Here is a 13,772-nt window from a genome sequence, read left to right on the forward strand (position 1 = left end):
AATCACAATATACAGTGAGAAATCACCATCTAGTCAGGAAACAGTTAAGTACAGCAAGGACATACAGAACACTGTTACTTAGTCACTCCAAAAGCCTGTCTTGGAAGCTCGAAGACTTGCATAAGTTTAAGGCTTTCTATTGCTTACCAGTAGGTTACCTACAGGAGAGATGAGAAACAAGCACAGATGGGGAATATGCATGCAACAATACCATACCGGCTTATGTGTCAGCCTTAGGCTTTGGAATACTGGCCAAGGCTATTGGCGCCCCCATGATGACTTTTTTAAGAATGTCTCAGAGGTGAATACCAGCTCTGTAAAGAGCACAATAGCAAAAACAATGATGGTTATGTTACTCAACACCAGGAGTTGTGATCACAACATGCATGCACTCATGGCACTCCTCAGAATGGACAACGTCAACATCTGTGCAGTAACTGACACCTGTCTTAAGGCTACTGAGAGCACACCAGCATTACCAGACTATAACCCATACCACACATTTCAGCCACAGAACATTGACTGATACACACATGGAGGGGGTGTATCCATATTCATCAGTGATACCTACACCTCCAGGTTTGTGGGGCAGCATGTTACCTCTGAGATCATCCATGTGCAGCTTACATCAGCCAAAACTACAATGTAAACTTTGGCCTGCTATGGATCACCTTCCATGACCCAGGACCACCACTCCACCTACCTGGAGACAGTGGAAACATGACAGTCCTAATGCACACCCTGGAAATGGTTAATGTCAACTACCCTACCATTAACTGGAAAACTTACTCAAGTACTCTCTTCCAGGCCCAGCGCTTCCTGGAATGTATCACCTCATATGCCCTGTATCAGGTGGTAACCTCCCCAATGGGGGGTGGAAACATACTAGAAGTTGTCATCACCAACATGGGCAACAGGTACACCACAGCAGACGTTAACCAGTCACTGGTTAGATCTGACCATGAACTGTTCACTGTTTCCACACCCAAGCATCTCCCCACCCACAGAAACCACAGTGTATACCTTTCCTACAGCTAAATTTACACTATTAGTGACAGGGGTGGGGGTTTCCCAGCCCCCACGCTAAGGGAAACACTGCTCAAGATACAGGCAGATTTACAAATGCAATCTATAATCACCTACATGGATGTATGGATCGTGCCATGACTGGTAAATCAAGACTCACTCCTCCTAGACAAGGACACCAGTCTGGTGGACCTCTGCAATAAACAGGCTATACTACAGAAGTAGGACAGTGTTCCAGGCAAACAGCAAATCCCACAAAGGGCCGACATCCATGACCACTATTAGTATGATACGTAGGTCCCTAATGACATCATCCATGGCTAACATCAGCAGGAAATATGCAAGGATTCGAAAGATAACCACAAAGCCTTCTTTGGCTATTTCAAGAATCTCAGTGGTGACACACATATTTTCACTGTGCCGGTGAAATATAGCACAAAATATGCTGACCCTACTGATATCACCAACATCCTTGTAGATACATTTGGTGCATACTTCACCCCCTAAAGAGCCCACAATACTACCTGAAAGGTACAGTATCCCACACATCAGACACACTGGTGGAAATGGCCCTCTCTAACAGCAGAACACAGTGTCAGTGTAGGCAGGTGTTGTCCCAGATTGCATCTTGCAAACTGTACAAGACAACCTGACCCTCCCACCTAATTAAGCTTTCCAACTTCAGCCTCTCCACAGGCTACATGCCCATACAATGGCTCGTGGTAATGGTTATTCCACTCCATCAAGGTGTAATCACAACTGACCATGGTAACTACCACCCCATAAGCTTGACTAGCCTGGTCTGCAATGGTATGTATCACATCTTCATGGCACTCATTAACAAAGACATTGGTAACCTCTGAACATGTGACACAACCCAGGTCAGCTTGATTGAGTGCATTTCATGCCTATTGAACCTGTTTGACATCTTACATACAGTCACCAAGACATTAGATGATGGAAGAGGTGGTTCACACATACTACCTGGACCTTGCCAAGGCTTTTGACACCATGACCCAATCAGGCATTATTGATAAACACACCAGCCTGTACATACACCCATATGTCACAGGTTGGGTTGCCAACAGGCTTACACACAGAACCCACATGGTACGACTAGCGGTATCCAGGTGCAACTCTTGACCAGTCATGACTGATGTCCCACAGGACTCAGTCCTGGGAGCCCTACTGTATGGCATATATGTCTCAGAGGTACAGGCAAACACAGGTGGACTATGGCAGACCATGTTTGGCAATGACTGCAAACTGGGAGCCATGATTGATAGTCCAGCTGACACAGACATCCCTCAAGGGGTCTCACAGAGACCGACACAGGGTGTCAACATCATGGCCTCCAGCCAAGTGCCACTAACTGCATGGTCATTCCATTGTGAAATATTAAGCACCCACATATTAACACATAAGTGGCAGCCACTTTAATATGGATGAGGTAATGGGGTATCTGGGGACTAAGGTAGATAGTGATCTCCCCTTTGATAATCATATCTCCAAAGTAGTTAGGACATCCTTCTATGTAGGCCATCTGATTACTAAAGGGTTCCCATCTAGACATACTGGGGTTATAGTGCCCCTTTATTCATCATGCATCAGTCCCATCATAGGGTATAATAACCCATTTATGATGTACCTCAGAAGACACTTCCAATAGCTGGAAGGTCCACAAATGTACCTCACCAAGGGGCCTAAAAACATATGCGATATGCAGTCAGACTGAATAAACTCCTGCTTTACTCAGTGGCATCTCATTTACCCAGAGATGATCTCTGCTGGCCAACAAAGCCATGTCAAACTCAGGCTTAATGGATATGCTCCACCTATGGGAATCCATGTCACAGTGAGCCACACACTGTAGTGAGCTGAACCTTGCCGCAACAATAACTGGAAGATGCTAGAGGGACAGATTTCTGTCACAGACACTTCCCCATACTTTGGAACAATATCTCTAACTACATTATACAGAGCACCTCACTAACACTCTGCAAAAGAAACCTTGAAGAGTGGATGGGGAACAGTAGATGCACCCTAGGGATCCCACCATTGGCTCTGCTCCACAGAGGGATAGTTAATGAATCAATGGGGTGTCAAAAGCTGACACATTTTGGCTAGGCTTATGAATGGCCTCTGGCAGTTGGCCAAGTACCTACATATGAACCTATACATACAGTATCAGCACATGCTGATAGCTTAATTTACTGTTCAGGTATTGACTTACCTTGTGCCAATGGCAGTTGCGTGTGCAATAGTTGAGGGCTGCCTATGTTGGATGTACACAGTAGACTGCCTATACATGACAATTTACAGGTAGTCTTGTGTGTGTGCCATCCATTTTTACTGTGTGTGCAGGTAGAGAAAGGTGTCAGTCCCTAGATGCCTACACTGTCAGTGTGTGTGCTATACGTTCCCTCCTTGCCAAGGCATGGGCATACTGGGCATGCCTCCATTTTCCTACTGGGGCTGGCTCAGGGTGTTAATTTTCTGAGTACCTCTGTGCCTGTGGGGCCCTTGGCAATGGTGGTGGGCTGTGAGGGCCTTAACCATTCTGTCCCTGCTGCAGTTGTTTCCGCAGGATCATATTGTGTAGCATGGCACATACTATGAAGATGTGGGCACACGTGCCTGGAGAGTACTGCAAGGCTCCACCAGATATGTCCAAGCAATGGAACTGTGATTTCAGCATCCCAAACACATGCTCTATGATGATTCTGGTTTGTGCATGTGCCTCATTATGGCATTCCTGCATGGATGTGCATGCATTTCTGATGGGAGTCATCATCCACCGTTTCAGTGCATAGCCAGCATCCCCAAACAGGTGGCCATTAGGGATGTCCCCCCTAGCAAATAACTGATACAGCTGTGAGGCATGATAGATGTGGGAGTCGTGATAGCTTCCATGGCTGCCAGCGCACACACCCATGATAATGGCATCCCCTCTGTTTGTTCTGGCTCTGAGGCATGGCTGGCACAGCTCCACAAGTTGCTGTAGGATGTCTCTGTCCACCCTGTAATGCTCTACTATCTCCAGATCATGTAGCCCCTGGTAGGCTACCCTGGGTCTAAACACTCTCCTCCTCCTCTGGTGCCTGAGGTAGTTGTGTGCATTATCCTCCAGACCACCTTCAATCTCGAACGCATGCTGGTGGATCAAAGCTATGGCAGCCCCTAACATGTACATACTAAAAGTTCCCCATCTGTATACACCACTGGTGCAGAGTGTATGGGAATACACAAATGTGTGTGAGGTGCTTTCACACTTAATACTATTGTGCTATGGATGCTGCTGATGTCATTGGGTATGTATGAGCTATTCCAGCAGTAGAGTGCCTTAATTATGGGTTTTGCAATGAGAAATGCAAGTGTGAGGCCTTTACTGTGATATATTCTTGCCAGCCTTAATTAATCTGTTGCCCTTTAATTCACTTTTAAACCTGGATCCCCTCCCATTATCAGGCATGCATCCACCTGCCTTCTTTCTTGTTTTGTACTTTCCCTACCCAGTCATGGCAAAATGCATCTTGTAGCTGATATACTGCAAATCAGCTTTGTTCTGCTTTGACACTTTACTGTTTTATTTGCAGTACAGCCCCTCCCCTTTCCTGTTCTGCAGGTAGCTGCTTGCAGCCTTGTTAGCTGTTGTCAATGGCCCACTGTAGGCTTCTTGGTGTTAATTAGTCAGTTGTACTCCAGTTTCACTGCTGCAGCCTTTCCTTATTTCTTTCCTATATCCTTCCTGTTTCAGCTGCAGTGCACGCCGCACAAACCTGTTTACCGTGTTTACGAACGTTTTCATCTCCGTTCACATGCATACTTGGTTACCTTGTGTACTCTCAACTAAGCAAAGCTATGGCCAGTTCAACACACCCCTATCCTGCAGCTTTGCCTAGCTAGTGGCAAACCAGTTTAGCAATGCTCCAATGTGCATACAGCAATGGCGACACACCCCTCTCTTGATGTCATCTTTATCTCAAGGGCACACCTTGGTGTTATAATGCTATGCTGTGAGGTGCATCCTTACACCATCGGGGAATCTATGATTCACTATTATACCATGATCCCCCCAAAACGTGCAGGCTGATTGGCCAGCATGCCCGTTGTAAATCGAGTTATACTAATGGAAAAAGGTCCGGTCGCCCGGACTTTTTTCCATTAGTATAACTCGTTTTCTTTAAACACTGTCTCGCTATGTTAAATGGATTTAATATGACAATACAGCTTTAAAATAAGCAACGGAGATCTCCGTTGCTTATTTTAAAGCTGTCTCTATGTTAAACCCATTTAACATAGCGAGCTGTTTAAAAACAGCGGAGAAAGCAAGATCTCCGTTGCTTTTTAGTCTCGCTATGTTAAATGAGTTTAACATAGCGAGACAGTTTTAAAATAAGCAACGGAGATGTCCGTTGCTTATTTTAAACTGTCTCGCTATGTTAAACTCATTTAACATAGCGATTACTAGAAAAAGCAACGGAGATCTTGCTTTCTCCGTTGTTGCCACACTCTGATGTACTGCGCAGGCGCAGTACATCAGAACTGCCGGATGCCAGACATCTGCGGAAGGGCAGTACAGGCATTATACTATGCCATTATTTAAGAAAAGTAACAGTTTCTTTTCTTAAATAATGTCATATAATAGCAATAACCATGCCTGGTGTGGGTAATGCTAAATTTACCCACGGTTGGCTTTGCTTGGTCCCTCGGGCTTCGCCCTCGGGACCAAACCACGCCAACCGTGGGTAAATTTAGCATTACCCACACCCAGGCGTGGGTTATTGCTATATTACACCTCTCATTTGCATGGCATTGCTTACTAATTCCTAGCTACCACGCATAACACTGTCACAGCCCCTTAGCAACCCTTGTGCCATAGTATGGTATAGCATGCCTGCCATTGACTATTATGGGGAAATCGTGATATGTGTTACATTCCAGTTTTATTCTATATTTTTATATTTTCCTTGTGATCGCCTTTGCGCGCTGCTGCCCTGCGCTTCTATGTCGCGATAGTGCGACTATATATTTTAAATGTTAATTTTATATTTTGTACATTGTTTATGCCAATGGCTATGTATTTAGCCATTGGTATATATTAACAATATAATACATGTGTTTGGTCGGCTGTCATAGCTCTGATTTTATGTTTGCAATAATGTAAACCATTTTCTACGGTTTACATTTCTGCATGCTTACACTATGCCTGCACCACTTCCTGGATTGCTACATACCTTCATTTGCATGCTACACTGCTGCACATGGGGTAATTAGCATACAGGGCCCAGGAGTTGTGCAGGCGCAGCGTATGCAGATAGTGCACATGGGATCTCTCAGCAGCCATATTTGGTGTTAGATCGCTGATGCTACACCTGCACCTGGCACAAGCTTTATGAATCCTGCAGATGGTTAACTGCTGCTACAGACAGGGCTGAAAACAGCCATTAGAAGTACTGTACATTTATAAGAACCATTGCTTGTTAAAACTGCTTTTGCAAAGAAATATGTTGTTTTACTACAGGGGGTATGCCATGATTTATCTGCTACTTAATAACTTCTGTGTTCGATTGTTATTATAAAGATATTCAAGGGCTGACCCAATGAATTATCATAGAATGTATTCCATTAATAATGCACCAATGATTAACTTCTGAATCAGATGATTATTAGAAAATCTTTATCACTCATTCAGATATGCAATCCTTAGCTGCAGATGAGGTAGTGATTATAGCAGAAGTAGTAGTTGAACTTACTTTTTGTAAGTTAGATGATTATGTGGTTAACTTACTTAACTTATTCACTCAACCAATATTGGGATTACTAATGAGGACATCCTTCACTAACCATTTCTTTTGGGTGTTTCTAAGTTTGTACATTTTATTTGTAAAGCGTATGACATTTTATTCCTTGACCTTTCCTGAACTGGACCTCAAGCCAGTGAGACAATTTGGTTAGAAAAACAAACAAAATAAAATAACATAAATGAGATTATACTTTTTGTCTTTCTTAGCTATCCAACTTTTCAGGCATTCTTTGGATGTAAGACATATCTACTGGCTATTGAAAGTTATTCACACTCCAATCTGACATTTAGCCTTTCATTCACTCTGTAGATCTATGACATAACATTTAGTGACCACTGACCATTGTTTCCATAAATCTTCTATTCGTACATGATCAGCAAGAAGCATTAGCTGGGTCAGACATTAACCCTATTCCTTAAAAGTATTTCTGTCAGAAAAGCTTAAAAGTTATAACCAAAAGTTGAAAGTCTATAGGCAATCCCCTCACTCCAAGACATAGATGTTTATTGGAAAGTGAAGTATAAAGTTGAAATCTTCTCAACCCTTTGTTAATGAGAACTCATTGACTGTGCCGTAATACTTCCTGAATAACACAAACTGCTCTTAGGTCAGCCTGAGCATAATGCTGCTTGTCTGGCCTCAGTGGAAAGGAATGCAGACTGTACTCCAAAGATAAAGTCTGCGTATTAATGGGATGCTTTTCTTCTCCTCTACATAACAGCATATTAGAGTAAAGCTAGGTTTCCTAATGGTTAACTGAGCATAAATCCCTCAAACGTCAGCAAGGTGATCTTTTAATAAAACAACATTTTTTTTTTATTAGGTAATTGCCTCCAATCTTCATGTCAATGCCATTGCCTCTACAGTCCAGTCACTAATTTGGTAATAATCATTGACTTTATGGAGACAATGCTTGTTTGTCCACAGATGGTGCTATATGAACTAAAGTCTGAGTGATCTAATTAGTAAACCAGCTTTATTTGGGCAGAAGACAGAATTATTGGCAGTACACAAATCGTTTAAAAAATGAAATTAATATTATTTATGAATTTATTTATTCATTCATTTGAAATTGTTATGGGTGGAGCACTGATCACAAGAAAACTATTACAGCCTCAGCCCAGATTTCATACCGTTTTAAGTAATGGCATTGAATGTACTAAATTATTGTTTTAGTAGCCATTTTCTACTGCTCTCTGTGATGGGGATGCCTCTCATATACTGCACATGTGTTGGACATATACTGTATATGCTTATGTCTGCACATCACAACAGAATACCAGATACAATGCAGCTTTTTTTTTTTTTTTTTTGTTTTTTTACTTTTTTTTTTGGAGGGGAATGAGAATCCAGTAATTTTACTGTTTATGTGAGGATGCTGGTGGACTCTTGATGAACCAGTCTGAGTGGTGTGTGTGTGTGTGTGTGTGTGTGTGTGTGTGTGTGTGTGTGTGTGTGTGTGTGTGTGTGTGTGTGTGCCTGTGTCTAGACAGGAAGAAGTTTGTCTTTTATGCTGTTTATGCTTCAGTTTGTTTCCTCTACTTAGCAGATTGGGAAACATTTATGGCTGTAGCTTTTCTTTATAATATCTAGATGACTGGACTTATTCCTGCATGTAATGCTGGATTTACAATTTGTGCTGTTCTTGGTTTAACTAACACATTGCAGAGTAATAAAGACAATTTATTAAATAATACCCAATTTGATCTAACTTCACTGTTGCATATCTGCAGAGAAAAGAAAGAAAAAAATCACACGAGGAAGAAATCACCGCCAGCAATGAAATCAAAAGTGTATTGGCAGTGCTTTCCTACGTAGAGTAGCGACAGGTGAGTTAAAATCAAGGATTTGAACACAACTCTTTTAAAAGTTGTCCTGTTTATAATTGCTAAATTGATAAACTACAGCATATCAGTCTATGCAATGTTTTGTTGATAAACACCACGACGTCTGATATAAACAAAGAGAATATAAATTCATTTTAGGTGAACAATAATTATTTTTGTAAACATATCCTGAAAACAGTAACCACGTTTCAGTCTGTACCTTTAAATGCCATGCTCAAATTTCCTTGTACTTTTTTTCAGTTTATATTAGCAATACACAGAATTTATAAGCTGGATTTGTCCTCCTGTTCTATATATTTTGTGACTATATATATCCCCCTGGCTTGTTTGTCATTCCCTTGACCAGATTTTCAGATTGTTGTTATTTATGGTGTGCGGCAAGAGACGTACTGTGAATAAATCTGACATGGATTACTAAAAATATGTTAAAATACTCCTTGCTGACCTAGATATTATTCTTATTGCATGCTGCATAGCTTATTTACTTCCTTACCTTATTCTTTTACCTACCTGCCCCTGTGCTCCTACTGAAACTAGGCCATCTTATTTTTGATGCTGTAGTGCACCATTTGTGCTGTATATCAGTAAGCCTGATTCATGTTCATTATAAGCCTCTAAAAGTTAGTATTTCTTTGCTGGAGTCATTTCTTATCATCACTTTCTCATGTGCATACCTGCTAACATTATTTCTTTATTATATAAGCTACAATGAGACTTTGACATGAAGTGAGGTACAGTGCTGGTAAGAGAACGAATTTGGCTTCATTATGTCCTTTATTGAGTCTAATCTCTGACTGTAAAAAAAAAAAAAAAACATGATCACTAGGAGATCTCAAATGATACAGTCATTTTCTTACCTCCAATGTATACTCTTGTTCCATACTAGGCTTTGTACATCCGCACATTGACCTGGTCGCTATTCTAAGTGATATAATTATTTGGCCTACATTACAACTGCATGTTCTTAATGTGGCAGCACTACTGAAGTGAAACAAGAGGTAGAGAAACTGCTGTTATGTGCCCATTCATTTATACTTTATTTAGTTTCCTTGTCCTCTTCACCATCCATATGGGTAGTCAGTGGCTTTGCTCCCTGTGATTATCAAGCACTAATAAATGGCTACAGATTCCATGATGTAATGTTATTTTATTAACTGAACTGTGGCATGACTATCCATACTGTGATGGGGAAACAGAAACAGTTATGGAAAACATACAACCAGAATTCTGTTGTTCCAAGATTTGCAGTGCTGGAAGATGAATGATGTTGACTTCAGCACTGATCTCTTATCTCATATATGCACACAAGTCCCTGCTTTCCTATGCTAGAAAACAACCGGCCTTCAAAGAGAGTCTCTGCTGCTACTCTTATCCTTCCAACACTCCTCTGAAAAAGACAGATACTGATATGAGTTGTTTCCTAATTTTCCCAGTGTTCCTGACCTTCCACAGCCAGGGTATGTTTTTGAAATGTACTAGTGTTATAGGCATAATTCCAAAATATGTACCATCATGTCTGTCACATATATAAAAGTGTGTTTGTCTGCCAAGGATACATTAAGTTAATAAGTGTAACTCAATATACTGAAGTGGGCACTGCTGTAGGAGAAATAATCACTTTCAGCAGTGTTAAAACATTATTAGAGATACTTTTAGCATTGATATCCTTAAAGTTACTTAAAACCACTTCTGCTTGCTGATTCACTAAAAGCATTTGGCAGCATATTATAGCTGTATCCGTTTTAAAGATACCTTTGAACATTCATGAGAAAATTACATTTATTTTCAGTTATGTGAGATATTTATATAGCATTGATTAAGTTTAAAAGAACATATAGAAGATACTTACACAAAATACTCAAAATTAAAATTACTACCAGTAGGGTGATGACTGTTGCAATCCAAATAATTAGCAGTTTTGTGCATCCTTTGCCAGACTTCTCTTTATCGCCTTGTACTGCAAGATTTTTGGAGAACAAAATAAGATGTCAGTTTTATACATCAACCTTTATTTGATTATACTTTCTTTTCTGTTTGCTAGTAACATACAGCTAAATTATAGTAGAGTTAATCTAGTCCTTCTCCTCACAGAAAGTGAGATGTTTTCTTTAAAGAAAGTAGTGTCGTCGTATGCTCAGGCACATTTGAATTCTTGACATACTTATATGGTTCAGAACTTAAAAAAAATGTGATGTCAGTTGATGATCCATTGAATTGCATAAAAATCTAAGTAATGTACCGAAATTGTTGTGTGACATAAGCATACTGAGGTTAATTTTACAGAGATGGTGTAAACTCTACTTCATTTCAAATGTCTTGTCAGTTTTGGGAAACATATCTCAAAAAAATACAAAAATATAACACAAATTCCTTTCTCCAGGAATCAAGCCATCCATGCACATCCCCCCAATGGGGACTTTGACCCACAGCCTGTAATTTATACATACGTTTCAGTCACAATGCAATACTGAAAAGTAAGGAAAAATCCCAAAGTACATTAGTACTTACCTATGAACCTATAAAAGTCAGAGCAGACTTGGCAAACCACTTCAAAACAAAATCAGAGAAAAGTTGCTTGATGGAGAATACCATATCATAGTATAGGTGTGACATAACCCCCGTATAATATCAAAAACTAAACGGAGCAGTGCAATCCCTTGACACAGGAACATAAATATTCCACTGAGTAAGCAAGTTCCCCCATATTAAGTACATTGATACAAAAAATTTTTTTTCTAATAAGTCATTTTAAAGTTTTACAGAGATTCATTCAATGCTGTTCTTGCCTTAATAGCATCCTGTTAGGATAGCACAACTTTCTATGTCACAAATTTAATTCCTAGCACATAGAGTTCAGATTGTGAAAAATTAATTACTCTCTCCTAGCAATATCTCCTTTATCTTCATTTTTGCCCTTTTTCATTGGAGTTCCACCAAACTCAGTCATATCACTATATCAGTGTTATCTTTTGTAATCCATTTTTTACCATTTAATATTAAATAATGCTCCAATGTATGTGACAAAAATGCCTTATTCTCTGTTTCTCTACTAGCATTCTGCAACCTGTCTGTACCATATTGAATGATGGCGTTTATTATTAGAGTAAGAAATCCTGTTTTCCTCCTCCTTAACCTCTATGTGCTTACCAAATCATCCATTGTTCAGGTCACTACCTGAGTCATGTGATATACTGCTTGTCACAAATTAACTACTTTCTGCAAAACACAAGGCAGAAAACTACATTTATGTTGTTTGTTATGTTGCATGGTATTTCAGTGGGATATGGAGACTGAACTGACAAGTGACTGCTAACTGGAAGGTTGCTAACATATTATGAAGTGTGTTGTCACTGTGATTTAAATGTCACAGTAAGAGGTCTGAAATGTGTGTTGAAAGAAGTGGGGCACAGAGATTCTATGTTTAGGCTGGAGACTTTCCTTTGTTATTACATATATTGTATGGGTGTAGGCATCCTCTGTGTCAAACAGAGTTTGTGAAGAGATGTGTTGGATTCTAAAGAGGAGGGTATTCAGTGTGTCACTGTTGTTTGGTAAATGTTTGTGTGATGTGTGTCCTTTCTCAGGAGTGTGATTGGAATGGATGGTGCAGTGCAGTGCACAGCCCTCTGTGATAGCACCTCGGCCATTGGTGGGTTTATTCTCCTTTTCCAATCATCTCCTATGGTAGTCAGAGTTATTAGTTATTTGCACACCTGGGGGCACAACTGCTACTATCAAAAAAAAAAAAAATCATTCATAAACCTTATTACAAACAAAGTTTCAGTCAGGCAAGCCTGATACAAATCCCAGCACCTAATTAAATTTGTACAAAATACAAACAGGTTCGCACAACAACTTAAATTGCAGACTAAGAAATCCATGTAATAATAGTAGATGTACTGGAATAGTTGGAAGTGATCTCAGATGTTATCAGAAAATAAAAAAAGAACTACATACTGAATAAGAGCAGGCAGAGAAGCACATTGTTGTATTTCAATTAAACTTATGAAAAACTGAAAACAACAAAAAAAACAGTGTCTATAAGAAACTTCCAGTGATCAAGGGAGGAAACTAAACACATAATATGGACAGTCAATTAAGTATTTAAGAAAACAGCTAAAAGCAGAAGGATATAAGGACAAACCTTTTCACACCAAACCTTTCATAGTGGAACAACCAATGAAAAAGGGTAGAGTTTCATAATAATATTAATGCACATCGAAACCAACAAAGGATTCTAAATTGCCATATGAAAACAATGTGATCAAATGTCCTTTCCCAGACAAAATTCAGAATACAGCTTTCTCCACTTTCCCCAGTATAATCTATCATATCACAGACCCACCATAACATATAATGTGCATTCCTAAACTTCTGTATTACTTTAATGCCCTGAATAAAGCTGCCACCAACCAAGAGTGCTAATTTATGCAACGCAAGCTGATCCAAATCTATTAATCCAAACCCAACAAAGAAACTGACCTCCAATTATATATATAAATATATATATATATATATATATATATATATATATATATATATATATATATATAGAGAGAGAGAGAGAGAGAGATAAACTGCCAAGTCCTTATTCTTCCAAAACTGTAATACCTCCTCCATATGGCTACTTCCTAGAATTATTATTAACCATAACTATTCAGTAAAAATGTGCAATAGCAGTAAAACCTAAATCTGCTCTAATCTAGTATAAAAAACCCAAATCATCCCCATTAAGACCTGATGTAGACTCCTTATGACAAACAGCCAAGACACATCTGTACTTCTTAATGGTAACTGGAACAACCAAAATGCCTACTTCATGCTCAGAAAGGACCAGTTTAAACCACAAAGCAAATACATCTATATACAGCTCTACAATCAATGGTTCAGCACACATCCTTCACACGCTCACCAGATGTCTTACTAACGTACCTGTATCATCGCAGTCCTCTTTTCTCTGTTCTCTCAATAAGTGGCATGCCTGTTCCTTCCTGCCAACACAGTTTTATCATTGTGATGATGGTGCATATGTCTAACCTCTGACACACATTCAGTCTCCAGCTGCATTCTCACCAAGCCACGTATTTCCAGC

At 39.8% G+C, this 13,772-nt stretch overlaps 1 protein-coding gene across 1 annotated transcript in view; it reads right to left on the reverse strand.

The window, feature by feature from the left end:
- The window catches only part of LOC122808667 (C-type lectin domain family 4 member E-like), a 431,913-nt gene that overhangs the window by 381,889 nt on the left and 36,252 nt on the right, over positions 1-13,772 (reverse strand). Inside the window, exon 2 of the mRNA XM_044079643.1 lies at positions 10,530-10,637. Coding sequence (XP_043935578.1) covers positions 10,530-10,637 — 108 coding nt within the window. The remainder of the gene's footprint in view (positions 1-10,529; positions 10,638-13,772) is intronic.

The sequence above is a fragment of the Protopterus annectens genome, chromosome 8.part0 (assembly GCF_019279795.1).
Source record: "Protopterus annectens isolate FY-2018-M chromosome 8.part0, PAN1.0, whole genome shotgun sequence".
In the NCBI taxonomy this organism is placed as follows: Eukaryota; Metazoa; Chordata; order Ceratodontiformes; family Protopteridae; genus Protopterus; species Protopterus annectens.